The sequence below is a fragment of the Perognathus longimembris genome, chromosome 6, assembly GCF_023159225.1.
Source record: "Perognathus longimembris pacificus isolate PPM17 chromosome 6, ASM2315922v1, whole genome shotgun sequence".
In the NCBI taxonomy this organism is placed as follows: Eukaryota; Metazoa; Chordata; class Mammalia; order Rodentia; family Heteromyidae; genus Perognathus; species Perognathus longimembris.
In genome coordinates, this window is record NC_063166.1 from 25,259,266 (window position 1) to 25,276,391 (window position 17,126).

The following is a 17,126-nucleotide window of genomic DNA, read 5'->3' on the forward strand; positions in this document are numbered from 1 at the left end:
GCCACTTGAGCCACAGCGCCGCTTCTGGCCGTTTTCTGTATATGTGGTGCTGGGGAATCGAACCTAGGGCCTCGTGTATATGAGGCAGGCACTCTTGCCACTAGGCTATATCCCCAGCCCTTTACCCCTAATTTTTAACACTGCATGATGTACTTGGGCTTCTTTTCTACAGTTAGAGGTGAGTATTTTCAACCATACAAAAGGATAACATTTCAACATTAGAAACACCTAAGTTATCCTGTTAAAAAGGATAGACAATTCCTATCAGATACAACTTATTTTCACAAAAATCTAATTGTCTACTACATCAAAAATTGATGTACTGACTAGGACTCAGTAAGTCTTAAACGACACAGTAACTTAACACAGTTGCCACAGAGGGAATTTTAAAGTACTTATTTAAAGTATTTTAAAGTAGTTAACATATAGGAAAAAAAAAACATATACTAAGCACTAGAGGCCTAGACTCAAGGTACAGAGGTGGCTAAACCTGAATAACGGCAATGGAATCTCCTCAACAACACCCATTCTTCATTAGTCTTGCCTGACTCCTGCTTTCCTGCAGGCAAGTAATGTTGCTCTGAACTGAGTAGAAGAAATTGACTCTTCATCAAGCGGTCCCTCCTGTGACTTAGTAACTTCAAAAGCAGGAGATGCACCCACACTTTTCCATCTGTCTACAGGCTGCTGTGGTGAGGCCATGGAGGAAAGATATAATGAATGCAAATCGAAAACCCTCCCAAAACATTATGAAATCCCCAGTGAAGATGCAGATTCACAGGTAGCCATTCACATGTCAAAAACACAGATAGCTAATGTCACAGAGAGCATTTACCACACTTTCTCTTCAAAAATTATTTTTCTTAGTTCAGCAGCCATGATCATGGTATTTCTGCTGGATACAGGTCTTACATGGGGGTGGGGGGTGGGGGTGGGGGTGGGGAGAGACATGACTATGGCCCAGAGACATTATGAAACCTGCCCCTACTGGCACAGGTTAAAGACACACATTGGTCCTACATGACACTCTTCTTTTTTTATGTCAGCACCAGGACAAACTCAGGACCTTGCACTCCCACTTGAGCCATACCTCCAGTACAATATTTTGTCATTCAGACAATTCTGCACCAGTTGGCTCTGAACCACAACCCTTCAGGTCTCAACCACCCTAAGTAGATTACAAGTGTGATCCACTTGTGCCCAACCTAGACAACCATAAGGCTCTACATCGATCTCTATAACAAACCCTTAAGAACTAACACTGTTCAATTTTTACTGTTTTTCCCTTGGCCCCTCTCTCAAGACAAAATAGAGTTATAACCCTGCTATCTAAGTAGCATTTCAAATTAGGTCTTTCAGATCTATCATTTTACTCAAACCATATCTTCTTATCCATGAGTCAAATAGATTGTCCTATACCTATAACCATCCCTCCCAAAGTTTCACAATGCCTACACAGGATTGGCTGAAAACTGCCAATTCTAGTTTCTCCCAACACTGAGATACTTCTGGAAGAAACAATATTTTCTTACAAGTAAAAAGAATACAATGGTCAGCATAGGGGTTTGGAGCTAGGCACAGCTGCTATTATATATTCACAAGGGGTTGATTAAAGGCTAATGTTAATCATGTTTCGATCCTAAACAATATTAAAAACAAAAGACTGACACATAGTTCAGAATAAATCTCACCTATAGAAATGACAAAAAAAAAAAAACACCCAGCATCTTATAACTTAAAAAACAACTTAAGCAAATAAATAACAATCGCAACAACATTAAAACCTCCAGGCAACTCTTTGGTTGGCCTGCCCAGTCCAAACAAATGAAGAATTTCTTTGTTTTTTTTTTTTTTTTTTTGGCCAGTCCTGGGCCTTGGACTCAGGGCCTGAGCACTGTCCCTGGCTTCTTCCCGCTCAAGGCTAGCACTCTGCCTCTTGAGCCACAGCGCCGCTTCTGGCCGTTTTCTGTATATGTGGTGCTGGGGAATCGAACCTAGGGCCTCGTGTATCCGAGGCAGGCACTCTTGCCACTAGGCTATATCCCCAGCCCGAAGAATTTCTTAATCAGGGTCAGCTTTGCTGGTCTTCTATTGGCTAGATAATGCCACTAATTTTGTGGTTTGCCCTTCCTTCTGAGGAAAAAGAATTAGAATCTTGAGAAAAATTATAAAACTCAAAGAATGTATGGATTTTACTCTTTTCTGACATGCCTAAAGTGAAGGAAAAGCAATGACCCAAGAATTTAGGACTAAACATAAGATAAAGAAAAGTAATTCTTTGTAAATACAAAAACTAAGACTTTAAAAAATGAAAATAAGCATTATCAGAAGAATTCAATCACTTTAGTTTCTGGGTTAGAAAATATGAAGGGAGGGGCAGAGTGCTAGCTTTGAGCTGAAGAGCTCAGGGACAGTGTCCAGACCCGACTTCAAGCCCCATGACTGAAAAAAAAATAGAAAAACTAAGAAAATATGAAAGGAGGATGGTATCAGCCACTACTACATAATTTGTTTTAAAAAAGGAAAGTAATTTATGCATAAATTCCCTCCCACTGTTCCCTACTCATCTTCCTCTCTCCCCACATCAACACAAAATGAATGCACCTAAAAGGATGTACACTACAAGAATAATTAGTGTTACAAAACACCTATCAATCCACAAACATAGGAAAGGCCTTTATGCAAAGAAAAAATATCAAATCTCATCCCTGGGTTTTAAAGGTTTCATTTTTTCTCCCAGAAATTGTAAATGCCAAAAGAAAATGCAAATGGTCACTCCTAAAACATGCTCTTAATGATGTTTAGGAAATTTAAGGCAGAAATGACATCTTGTCATAATGCACTCAATGCTTGAACCCAAACTACCATGTAACCACTTATCTTCTGTGACACCAAGCTCTATCAACTTAGTAGGAAAGTACAATACTCTTAAGAGGAAGAAGAGTGCACCCAGTATCAACAGTATGCTGAGCAAGCTCTAGGAAAACAATTTCCAAAGTGATTTATTGGGCTTTAGAAGACTGGATTCAAACCAAATCCACTACATACTAAAGATGGGCAAAAGAAATTATTTCTTCAAAGTCTAGAACTATTATAACTTTGTCTTTATATTTAACTTCCTATATTAACCTACAACACTGCAAGAAGCACATACTAACATAAGAGTGAGGAATATCATTTGGTACAGATGGGAAAGGCACATATGCTTTTTGAATACTTCTTGGTGGCTGGCCATAGTCATCTATCAACCTGTATTGGTAAATTTGTATGGCACAGAATGATGTTATACATATCCAAAACATCGGGGAAGAGGGGGAGGGGTGGGCACAAGTGCAAGCCCATTGTAGAAATGAATCTAACAAGACTTGACTTGAAAGCTACAAAGCTCTCCTCATGTGTGATCCAAAGCACTCCAGGTCTGTCTAGAAACCAGCCTCACTTGTTCAACCTTACTCCAGATGACCCTGGTATGTTTCACCAGAAGAAATGATAATGAAATTTCTTTGTAACCAAATGAAATACAATGATGAATCTTTAATTCAATAGCACATATTTAACACACTAATTATTACAAAAGGCTTACAATAGTTAAGTTTCCCTCAAGCTAACTCTGAAGGTTTTATTTCCCCCTACTATGCTCGGGAGTTAAAGGATTATTTCACATGTACCTGCCAAGCAACACAACAGTTCTACAGCAGGGTCATCTTAGAGAGGCATTATCCATTACACAGAAACTCTCCCAGAAAATGAAGCCTGCTGGCATGTCACCCTAGGTCATCATGATGGTCAGATCATAGCCACGGGTGGGGGGGGGGGGGGGGGAGGTGGTCAAAATTCACAGTAGAAAAAGTGATGAAAGGCACAGACAATATGGTCATATATCCCAATGTATTTACTGATGTGACTGTTCTACGTATCGCTGAAAATACCTGCTTTGTGAAGACTCAATTATGGAATTGGAGCAGGGGCAATGTTTCATATGGACTAGCTATAATATAATATGGTTCATACCTATAATCCTACCTACTCAGGAGGCTGAGAGGATCATGGTTTGAGACCAAGACTGCTTAGAAAAATATCCAAGAGCCGGTTTCCAAAATAGTGGGTAAAAGCTGAGCTAGAGGAGTGGATCAAATAGTAGAGTACCTGCTAAGCAAACCCAAAAAACAAACAAACAACAACAACAACAACAACAAAAAGACACTTTGAGAGAGAAGAAACTAAATTTGAGATATCCACCTAAAAATTTGAGGCTCAAAAACCATTAAGTAGTTACACATATCTAGCCTCCATTCCTTCTGACTTTCCACTAAGTTCAGTTCTTCATGACAGGTACGTATCTAGATTATTTCCAAAGTTGTAATTACATATCTAGATTGTTTCAACAACTCTGCAGGATATGTCACAGAAAGCTCAGATCCCAGGAATTCCTTTTTCACCCTAACTTCAAACTGACAGATTCTAATAAAGTCATAAAGACAAAAATCCAGTGAAGCATCAAATATAAGAACAGGCCTAGAGCTGGTGGCTCACTCTTATAATCCTTCCTACTCAGGAGGCTGAGATTTGAGGATCATAGTTCAAAGCCAGCCTGGGAAAGAAAGTCTGAGATATTCTTATCTCCAATTAACCATTCAAAAGCACAGAAATGGCTCCCTGGTTCAAAGTGGCTCAGGGCACTAGCCTTGAGCAAAAGAGCTAAGGGAGAGTGCCCAGGCACCAAGTTCAAACCCGAGGACAATAAAATAAAATAACGAAAATGAAATATAAAAACTCTAAGCAAAAGGGGAAATAACTAACACTATGAAATAGGGCAGCTACCAGCAAGGGATTTTCTTTTTAATACCCAGTTTTTAAAATATTATGTAATGTCACTATCATTATCCTTGAAACCATAAACTCACAAAATTACCAGAACCTACAGCCTGGTGCCAGTGGCTCATACCCATAATTCCAGCTACTTAAGAGGCTGAGATCTGAGGATCACAAGTCAGACAGAGGAGGAAAGTCCATGGGACTCTATCTCCTATTAAACACTAAAAAAAAAAAAAAAAAAAAGCTGGAGCTGTGGCTTAAGGGGCAGAGCGCTATCCTTGAAGGAAAAAAACAAAACTGTATTCCAGGACAAGTTCGAGCCCCAGTACTGCCCATCCTGAACAAAAGCAGGGAGAGAGAAAAGGGGGGAGAGAGGGAGGAAGGGAGGCAGGAAAACAGCTAGAGCCAACTTCCTTACAAATTGTCTTAAGCTCATTTAGAAAAATCATATAGAAATAACTGCTGATTATTTTCATTTTGAAGAACTGATTTCATAAGTTGGCTAAATACTTATCTATTGAAAATGCAGTATAATTTATACTTTCATGAGAAGAAAATCAATTCAAGGAAGACATTTAATCTGCAAATTTTTAAAATATCTCTCCAGAAATGGCAGAAAGCATCTAATACCCCCACCCACACACACACAGACACTGTTACTACTGATCACAAATAATCACAGTGAATATTTTAAGACCTGATATTGTCAGCTGGGAACTCTTTGGCCATTTCTCATGGCAAAAACATAGTTTACTTAGTGGGTCCATAGCATGTTTTGTTTATTCATTTTTAATTAATACTGGACAGAACACAGAAATCCTGGGTTTTTATTTATTTACTGATGCCTGTACTGGGGCTTGAACTCGGGGCCTCTCACTTTTACTCAATTTTTCCATTCACGGCTGGAGCTCTACCACTTGAGCCACACCTTCAGTTCCAAATTTTGGCTATTCTATGAAAGTTGTGATATTGTGGGTGAGTGGGCCAACATCTGTCCCCACGTGACAAAAACTGGCACTTCCCTGATTTAAATAATGCACCAACACTTTTAGCCTTGATTACTAACCTTTTCCTCGACGGCCCTTCTTCAAAATCTGAAGAACTAACATCGTTGCTAGTAGAGGACACTTGGGATGCATCGTCCTTCTCATTCTCTGACTGTTCTGATGCTGGTCCTAATCCCTTAGATTGGTCATTACCAAGGAGCCCTACAGGTGAGAAAAGGGGATAAACACTTAAATATATCACATCAGGAAGCAGTACTTTACCACAGTAAACCCTACACAATGGCTGATGAAAGACAAACAAGAATATGGACAACAGGAAATTCACAAATGCAAATCCCCCTTTTGAATGGGAAAGCCAAAAGGTTGGAAGTTTGTTTGCTTATTTGTGAGGAGTAGCTGGGGGAAGCTGGGGGAAGAAGAGACAACAGTGTCTTGCCATATCGCATAGAGGCTGGCGTGGAACTCATGTTCTTCATGCTCCAGTCTCCTAAATTACAGGATTGCAGGATTGAAGGCATATATACCATCCAACCCAGCTAAGATTCTTTTTTTCCATGTATGTGACTACTATCATCTGTGACTGAAGTGTGGAAGAGAAAAACGTAATGTAAATTGTCAATCAATTCAAGGTAGTTATTTTAGAAGTGGTAAATTGTTACTCTAGAAATACTAAAATATTTTTTGGAATTACCTTCAGAGCCCTAATACCAGTCACACAAGCAAAAACATCATTACCTTGTAGCTATATCATAACAGGATCCCAAACAATACCATCCATTACTTTACACTGGAACCAGACTTGTTTCCTATCTTCTCTAAGACCAGAACACTATATGACAGCAGGTATTACACCATGCACAACTGGGAGTCTTGGTGACCACAGATGTGTTTCTATGGGCAAAAGTGTAGAAAGGTGGGGCAGAGGAGGACGACAAGGACACACTGCTGGCCCTCAGAGGGTTCAAGCAGCAGCTGTGTTACTAAGTAATAGATGCAATCAATGCAGGCCTTACTGATGAGAAAGTCCTATACCATGTCCCAGAACAACTGTCCATGGATCAGGTAGGTTAATGGGCTTCAGGTGCTAGGCAACTGCATAGTACTGAAGTTACATAGGCCAAGGGTTTAATGTTGAAGCCAAAAAACACAGGATAAGTGCCTTGACTTTTTGGTTGGTCCAACCATTCCACAAGATTATAGACAACTTCATTCCATGTGAAATCTCTCTGGAACTGAAACATTAAGAGTGGTTCCTGTCCTTTGCAATGAAAACTTGAGAGAATGTTATCTTTCTAACAGATATGTAATACATTTTATCTGATAACATTCATGGAAAACTGCAGCACAACAAAGGGTGAGACTTGCTTATGCATGTACATAACTCCCTATGGTTTCAGAATAGAAGTAGTAATGTAAGGCTGGAAATCTAATGCTATGTAATAAGTAAAATCCCATGGCTCTTCACTTATAATATGAGATCTTAAGCATGAAAGTGAAAATAAGCTTCCCAAATACAGACAACATCTAGGGAACTAACTTGAGTAGGGGAGGGAGATACACCACAATGGCATGGAAATAAATGAAGGACTTTTGCGGACAAAATGTGGCCAACATTTCAGAATAATCCCTGAGCTATGCATTCTAGTAGGCATTTATCCCATACAGAACCATGTCATGGAAACCAACCTAGCCTAGCTAGTGTCAATGGGAAACAAATTCTAACAAACTACTTTTACTGAGTTTAATTTTTTAAGACTTCAGTGTACCTTTAACATGGACCCACGCCCAGTGGTAAAACATGGGTTTTACCACTGCCTCCAGGACCAGACTCCAGTCAAGACCACCTCCTCATTGCCTTTTCTTCCTCAGCTCACCTATCTCCCTTTTCTTACGAACACTCCTTAATAAATGAACACACACACACACACACACACACACACACACACACACAATGTAAAATCAGTATTGTTAATGCATACAAGTAATCTCAGCTGTGTTGGAGGTAGAGCACTGTGGTCTGAGGCTAGACTATGGGAGAAAAGTGACAACCCATTTAAAAAGTAAGCTGAAGCAAAAATGGAATGAGTGTGCATGGCTCAAGGAAAAGAGCATTTGCCTAGCTAGCATGAGGCCCTTAGTTCAAACCCCCAATGCCACAATAAATGGATGGTGATAAATGTAGCATTTCATTAATTATTTCAAGTAGATTAATTATGGAAATATTTCTGATGTATTAAATTACATCAAATCCACTACTACAATTAACTTCACCTGCTTGCTTCAATGTATTTGTGCCTCTAGAAAAGGAAAATTACCTATGTGTTTCAAATAACCTCTCTATTAGTCCCAGTACATTGGAGAACTAATGCAGACATAGGGGAGAACCAAATCATTAGGGTGACAGAGACTATACTTTCAACAGAGATTAGAAACAGACCCCAAAGTCGTGATTTAGCTCCCTTCCCCTGCTCCAGGGGACAGGGCTATGCATCTTAACTCTAAATGAATTCATGGATGGGCTCAAGGTTTCAATAACATACATGTACATAAAGGAGGATACAGCTGGGTAAGGAAGGAGGAGATGTGAATTCATGCCATTTATTAACGCCTACTAAATTGCCAGGGCACTGGGGTGGGCGTAATCAAACAAAATCTATACTCTAGTGACAAACAAACACGGGGGTACATGCCATTTAGTACAGTGTGCAAGAAAAGAACACTGCCCATATCTAGCAGGAAAAAAAGAAAAACAAAAAAAGACCAAGCATTAGGGGAAAGCCAGTTTGATAAGGAATTGATGCAGCCAGACAGCAAAAGAACAAGAATATGACTAAACACCAAAAAGGAGGAAAAGTGATGTAGGAGGATAAAGACCAGCACAAGAAAATTGAGTTGTTTATTAGGTTGACAGCTTTCTCTTCAACTACCCCAGTGTTTCTCCAGCATGAACCCATAAAAGGCCTTACCCCAGACTGTGTCTATGCTGTCTAACATTCAAGAAGTGATACAAGTCTCCATATCTCAAGAGCCACTAAGTGGGCCACTATGTGGGCCATATCAGTAGGAGAAGATCTGGGCCCTAAGGCTCTATCACAACATAACTGTCAGGGACGCCACCACAAAGGGCAGGAGTACATGCAGGAGGAGTTCATCTACCTTTTCCCAATAGTTTTAGGTGGCCTGCTAATAAAACTTGTCATTAGGTTATTATTAATAGTTAGCTGATTTCAGAATAAAATAAAAAAAATAGCATGTACAATATGCAGACCTAAAAAATTATAAGTGTAAACAGACATACACTATGTGGTATACACTTTCTCTCCCAAACAACTAGGCACAAATTCAAAGAAACTGCATGAAGAAATTCTGCATCATGAAAAATACCTAGGGACTTTAGTTGACTTAATTGTGAGCTCACAGGCAAGGAAGGCAACGATATGCTGCTCTGAACCCAAGGCACAACTGAGCTACACTGAAAAGACTCAAAGTAGTGACTCCATTGTCCCTCTCCCCTGATCAGACTAGTGCCTTCACAGCACTCAGGCTTCCCCCATTGCAAGAGGAACAATGAGGTCGACCTGAACTAGAACAGACATCCATGGATTGTTGTCTGAATCCAATTCACTCTCCAGACTTAGAAAATGGGGCCCAGACACAGAGAATTAATTGCCTGTCATACAAAGTAAAAGGACCACAGTTTTTCCTAGCCTTTATGAAGAAGCAGGCCTGAGTTTGTACTGCAAATGAATGACTTTCTCAATCTGAATACTCTCATTCTGCATATACTGATTCAGAAAATTTCATAGTTATTTTTAGTTCAAAAATCTGCATGGTTGGATAAACCAGGGCTTTTTTTTTTTTTCCTTTCCCAAATTCACCCCCATTTCTCACATTTCCACTATACTAGCTATCCCATTTCAGTTCTAATGTTTTAAACCAAATCACACAGACTGCTCAGTGTAGGAGAGCCAGGTCAGCAAGATAGAATGTGGTGCCACGGGGAAGAACAGCCATTATTATAACATTGGAAGAGCTAATGTGTGCTGCCTTTTCTTTCCCCTGTCTAACACAGCCCTGCTACCAATGTTTTAAATTATTATTTTTAGTCAATGAGAAATAATAAACCTGCATCCCACCCCACTTCACACAATCACATCATTTTCTATTTTCCTAAAGCCCTCCCCCATCAACATAAACCTTTGTTAGGGAGAGGAGGTTAAACAGAGGAAATTGAATGGCCCGAAGATGCAGTCTTCTCACATTAACATTTGTTCTCCTCTATTAATATTCAGTAGGTTGAACTTAAATTAAACCATGCCTATTGTCTTTCACAAAAGCAATAAATATGAGCTGAAAATTCCAAATCACAGTGTTAAAAGACAGCCTGGGGATTGTGCCTGCACCCTCAGCCTAAACACCATCAGCTGACAGGGGCAATGTGTCACAGCCGGACACTACAGCACAGCAAACAGAGAACCACCCCTACCCACTTCCAAGAAATCAAACTCAATCGAACCCTGCCACCAAGGACTCAGCGAATTCAGGAGCTATTTATCCCAAATTAGCAAAAAAATGAAAAGGCCTCTAATGCCACACAAGGAATACAACACAACAGGCTTCTTCTCTGAGTCAGAAATCACAAGAGAGAAGGGCAAAATGAATTCCTGCTGGAGATCGTTGGGAGTATGTGTATGATCATCTCCCTGTTACCTTAACAGGAAGAAGATGATAAAAATTGAAATACAATTTAGGCTGATGATTCCTTCAGCTAAGGAACTTCTAACACAATTGGTGAGAAGTCTAGATTTCAGAACACAGAGACCAATTTTTACATCTTTTCTAGCACCCTCAAAAAAGAACTAGTGTGTGTAATCACACTAGCATGTTTTAGACACAAAGAAGTGGCATCAATGGTCGTTTCCCATCAGGTACACATACAGCAACAGACAGAACACAAAAACCAAAATAAAACTCAGTGCCTATATTCCACAAAAGCAATGCCAAAAGAGGGTTTAAAAAAGCAAAAACAAGGAGGGCTTTGAAGCTGTTCCAGTGCTTCTCAAACATCTGGAGCACACCAAACTTATTTGCATATTAGGGAGAGTCAATGTATTTAGCTTTGTTGTAGGAGACACACACAAAAGGTGATTGCATGTTATAGAGCCAACGCCGTCTGTCACCCTGTCCCTGTGAGACAAGGTATCACATTACATATTAAACAGTCAAGCTTCCAGAGTGCTTTCATTTTCAACAGCAATTTCTCCCCACGTGCGCGCATATGTGTTTCATGCTTGTGCAGCATGCTTGTGCAACACACGCATGCACACACACACACGCATAAGCAGGGATTTGAGTTAGGAGGAAAACTATAAAAGCAGCACCTCTGGGTTGAGGCCAAACCCTCTCTGAGGTAATCAAAATGCATGCTTTGCCGCCATTACTAATGAAAAATAAAGCCGAGGCTCACCCAGACTTCAAAAGAAACAAACATTGTATAGATAGTATAGACAATTCTAATGCTATGCCAGCTTCACAGGGTCACCATGAAGGTGGATATTAACCCCAACTGTATACATGCAGGTCAGCAGTGACACTTGTAACAGACACAGGGTTAGTTCCAGCGCCAGGGGCCGAGCAGGGCAGAGCACCTGGGAAGCCCAGCTCAGGCTTGTCCACTGACATGCTAACCAGATCAACAAGCTGATGTGGGCGAGAGCAAAGGAAGATCATGATGCAGGATGTCAGAGGCACACTTAAAGTCAATGAGGTACAAATGACAATAGCTTCATACCTCTGACTATGGAAAAGAATGTTATTCCTCTCTCTCTCATGAGAAAGACCCTTCAGCCAACTGGGGCTCCCCTTTGTCTTGTCTCAAATCAGCTTGGAAACTTCCCATCACTGCCACCAAAATGTAATAATCACATACAACCCTCCCCCACAACCAGAGGCCCTCAAAACAAGACATAGCTACACAGGGTTGGGGCAGATATTCCTTCATTTACCCCAACTGCCAAAAGATCGAGCTTTAGTTTGTTGTTATATATCAATCAATCCCACAAGAGCCCTCTGACTACCACCAATCTCTCTCCACGCAGACCTATTCTTGGGAAATCTAAACCATCTCTGCAAGCCCCATCTTTGAGAAAAAGTGGAAGATAAAAATCCAACACAAAAAATTGGACCACTGGGTAAAATGAATATACATACATGTATATATGAATGACTATTTTCAAAAATCAAGTCTTCAGGGAACTTACACCCCACAAAGGATCTCCTCACCTTGAGCAACAAGGAAACAAGGCCAGACATCTGGTATTACACAGGAAAGGGTAAGCAGGTTACTCCTACTCCCTAAATGGGCATTATTTTCACAGTCTAATCCTTGAAATGAGTGATACCCAAAGACAAAAGAGGAACCTCTTCCCTTGTTCTAACCAACACAATCAGAAGAGGAGAGCAAATATACCTCTCTGGTGGAAATAATTCAACAAAATAATAAAACAAAATAAACAGCAAAGGTGACAGATTAACTTTATGAATTTGTTTAATCTTTCAGTAGGAAGGGAGTCAGGACCTTCAAAGATTTTAGAACCAGCTCAGGAGCTATTTAACTTCTGGCGATCATAACCATTTTGGGCAAAATTCCCTTACTCCTTTTGGTCAATATTCAGTCTTCCTTCATGATTTAAACATTCTTCATGCTTAATATGACTCTCAAAGTAATCAAGGTAAGAAACTCCAAGTGTCATGACTGAACTGTAAATACCTACAATGCTCTACAATGTCAAGCTCTACTTTCACACTCAATCATTAGTGCTCTGCTGTCCTAAGCCATAACTTTCCTATATCTATCCACCATTCTAACAGCCTTTGAAATTTCATACCCACAAACCAACCAGGCAACCTAGCTGAAAGTAACCACCAAAAGCATGGATTCTTGCAATCTTCAACTTACTAAAAGGGCTTTCCAGCACAGAGTGTCATGATAAAGAACCTCAGAGGTCAAAATCTGCCTTCCACATCCACAAGTGCATAAAGAGCAACATTGGATGTAGGCCTCGGTTAAATAAAAACTACAGAACAATGGGATCATTGAAGAACAAGGGCACTCAGAATCATACAAAATACAGGTAAACATAGGGCAGTTTTGATAGCTTTAAAAAAAAATCAATGAGATCAGTGCATTCAAAACCTTCTGTTCAGCTACACTGACGTGTCAACACTTGGTTGTTGGTTTTGTTTGTTTTTTTTAGTTCACACTGGATTTTTTGTGCTACTCCAGGTGCATATATTTATTTATTGTTTTTCATATATATGTATATATATACACATACACATACATATATATGTATGTTCACAGATACCTAATGATACTTTTAAAGTAACTACAAGGTATGTATGTATGTAGTAGGTCTTTAAAACGTCATTCATATCATTAAATCTATGCCATAGGAGTAAGGTAACTAAATGAAAACTACTCTCCAGTTTTACTAAGGCTCTCCAAAGGTAAGCAAAGTTGACTTTAATGTCCATCAATAAGTGCCATCAAGTTATCAGTTATTATACTAATCTGTGATGATGCTCAGGCAAAACTTCACAATACAATTTATGAGTAAGTTAACAACAACACCCTTACCCCCAAAATCTCTTCAGATGCTTTTATATCATGCAAAAGCAGCATAACAATTCTAAGTTATGTTTTGTCTGTAGCATAATTGGAGAAACAGTAATTCCCTCAGTTTCATTATTACGTCTCCTGAATATAAACAAACAGGACTGCCCACCCACTTTTCAGATGAATATATTAGGATAGGGCTAAGTGGTCTATTCAGAGTCCAAACAAAACAAAACAAAACCTGCTGCCAGTAAACAAGTTGAGAGAGGCCTACTGCCTCTTTCCAATACTGGAATACAATGGAAGCTGGGACTGTAGGAATGTGGCCACTTCAAGGCACCTACAATGGATGGCGTCTAACGTTTATCTCTGTTTAAGCAGAGTAATGCAAATATGGACTGCAGAAAAAGAAAAATATGGGAGAAGAATGAAGGGTACTCGGAGTTTAAAACATTGCGATTTAACCCAGTCACTTGAGGACTGAGATCTATCTATTTACATGCCTCAGTTTCCTCCATCTTTCAAAGGAAGAAGAGAAGAGAAAGATTTTAAAAGATTTAAGAGAAATGAAACCAAGCATGCTGTTTATAAGGACAACCAGAGGTTTTGGGTGCAGAAGAACTAATTAACTTTAATCAAGCACCTATATTTAAATGCTGGGAAATGATCACAGAAACTGGTAACAAAATAAAGGGATCAGCAGATAGCTGGATGGCATTCAGTCCCTAGAGAAATGTCTAAATTCATACAAGCCTGGTTAAAACTGCAGATTTGGCCAAAATGGTCAACAGAGCTTAATGCATTAAGAGCGACATTAATTCTCTCCTGTAAATTTCCACAGTGCCTCTGCAGGAGCAACCAATGCCCCTGGGGACAATATCAAAGCTAAAAGAATATTAATATCAAGCAAATCGCAGACTTCTTTTTACACATTACTCACAAATATACATATACATATATTATTTTTTAGCACCTTGCCATCCATAATGGATTTCATCAGGACCCCAGCAGGGAAACCACAAAGGCCTATTTCTCCAACAAAAGCCATATCAGCCTGAAAAGAATCTCGAGCTATTTGGTTTTTATTTTATTGATAGGAACAGACCTTCTATCCCAGGTTCCTCAAGATAAGCCACCAAAAACTGCACCTGACAGACCCGTGGAGCAGCCATCCTCAGAGCCGGATCATTGCAGAGAGGGAGAGAGGAAGAAGGGCAGAGAGAGGGAGGGAGGGAGGAAGAGCGCAGTGAGGCAGGCACAGGAGCACTTGTCAACAATCCTCCCCTGTACGTAATAAGCAAGCGGCAGTGCAGATTCCGCGCAGCAATAGGACGGCCAAACAGCAGCGGGCTGAGGGGGGAGGGGAGACAGCCGGGAGAGAAGGTTATTTATGTGCCTGGAAGGGAATCGAACACCAAAGAGGAGGGGTCTCTGGGCTGGTGCTTCCCTCCAACCCCATCTTGATAAATTATAATGGGAAAAAAAGAGAAAGAATGACTAGCTTTTCATCCTGCCATTTCCCTCAACCTGCAATGCAGACAAATCTGAATTACAGAATTTCTGGCATCTGGAGGGAGAGGAGACACCTTGGTTGGAGGGGGACACTGACAGCTGAATTGTCCACAAGTTCACATTCACAGCCTGTCCGGTAATGCACTGAAACCACACACACTCAAACCCGCCAGCACAGGCACACACACACGCACAGACACAGACACACGCACAGGCACACACGCACGCACACACACACACACACATACACACTCCCAATGACAGAATTCAGGGCACAGTTTCAATGGCATCCCTTTTTAATATCATAATCTGTGTCATTCAGCACTTGCCTTTTATTTATTTTTATTTGTTTTTTTGGCTGGGAAACCTGGGCAGCTCTCCAGACAGACTGCAGAAATCTCTTTCCACATGCTCCTCCTCCAGCCCACCCTCCCCCCTCCTCCTGCATGCAGTCACCACAGAGCTTCATTACTTATGAAGTGACCACATGGGCAGGCATGGACCACTGGCAATACAGGGATACCCCTCCCCCAGCCCTGCCAGGGCCCCGCCCCAAAGCACATAAATTGATCTAATCTAATCAAACAGAAGCTGTTTTCCCTTATTGTTTCTTGAGGATCTTTCACAAAACAGGCTCTGTGGCCTGGCAGCTGCAAAGAGAGGTGAAAAAGGCAGGCGTCCAACTGGCCTCAGATAACTGGAGTGCATGTCTTTTTTTTCTTTTTTTAAGTCAATTCTTTTGAAGCTTTTTGAACTTCATCTGGCAACCGGCGGTTGTTCAAAACACATGTTCTCAACACCACTTACATGCTTCTCTTTCTGTCCATCCAGGAAAGGGTAAAGATGGTAGCCAAGCACTGTGAACACCACAGGGCACTGAAATTTTTCTTCAAAGATTAAACTAAGGGCTCCTTGAAACTCCTTAGCAATAGTTTTTTAACTGTTGTTCCCTAGTTGTTGGCCCATCTCATGAGACCCCCCCAAACCGTAATACACACATTAACTTATTTAGGAAGCTGTTACCCCAAGACCAAGTGCTTATTGTTTCTATCATGCAAGTGCCAGTAGACTAAATTACCATGGCTGTCGGGGGGGGGGGGGGGGGGGGAGGCCCAGTCCTAAGATTGAGGGCCTGGGCACTGTCCTTGAGCATCTTTTGCTCTAAGCCAGTGCTCTACCACATGAGCCACTTCTGACTTTTTTGGTAATTAATTATTGATAAGAGTCTAACAGATGTGTACTGCCCCAGTTGGCCCTAAACTGTGATTCTCAGATTTCAGTCTCCTGAGTTGCTAGGATTACAAGTATAAACTACTAATGCCCAGCTCATGGCCGGTATTTTTAACAGTATCAGAAGGTAGGTGCACCTTCTCTAACAGCTACTTGGTATCAACAATTTGATATCATAATTACATTACCAACAACAGAAAGAGGGAACTGTGGCTCAGGACACCCTGGCTCCTAACAAAAATCAACAGGTAGGCCATTTTAACATCCTGTGGCATTTGTGGACAGATGTATGATACAGTCTCAAGATAGAACCCTGAAGAACATGGGCCTGCCAGCACATTCTCCACTGCACAAAATGGCCAGTGTCCTAGCTATACATGGACAGTGAAAGATCATTTAGGGATGACGATTGGTCTTTTCTCCACCCTTTCCCAGGATGTGCCTTAGCTTCTGCATGAAATGAAGAGCAGAGAATAGGAAAGGAGACAGATGGATATTTCTATGTATACTAATTCTGAGGCAATGAGATGAGAAGAGAAAGTAGGAACCTGCAACATTATACAGCTTGCAGAAATGAACTTTTGAGACTCATACATGGATACTGGTTCCTCTTTAACATCCTCTTTAACTTGGACAGAGTGGCAGTGAACAGTACTTCACCACTGCTTACTCTCACAACAACTAATAAGAAGGCAAGTAAGTGTTTATTTAACAAACTTAAAAAAGATAAGAGAAACCTAATCATCAATCTTCCCAAAAAATATACACAAGTCTACAGTGGCCTTTGGGCAGCTTTTGGGCAAAAAGCGGCAAAAGAAACACCTTATTAAGAAACACCAATCGTCAGGTGCTGGTTGCTCACAACTGAAGTCCTAGTTACTCAGGAGACTGAGATCCAAAGATCATGGTTCAGAGCCAGAAAGTCCCTGAGACTCTTATCTACC

At 40.6% G+C, this 17,126-nt stretch overlaps 1 protein-coding gene across 2 annotated transcripts in view; it reads right to left on the reverse strand.

Annotated features, from left to right (window-relative positions):
* Nucleotides 1-17,126, reverse strand: part of Jarid2 (jumonji and AT-rich interaction domain containing 2) — a 234,696-nt gene that overhangs the window by 78,248 nt on the left and 139,322 nt on the right. The window contains exon 4 of one of the 2 annotated variants that reach the window (XM_048348437.1): nucleotides 5,882-6,023. The exons of the other annotated variant lie outside the window; for it this stretch is intronic. Coding sequence (XP_048204394.1) covers nucleotides 5,882-6,023 — 142 coding nt within the window. The remainder of the gene's footprint in view (nucleotides 1-5,881; nucleotides 6,024-17,126) is intronic. 2 annotated transcript variants of the gene reach the window in all.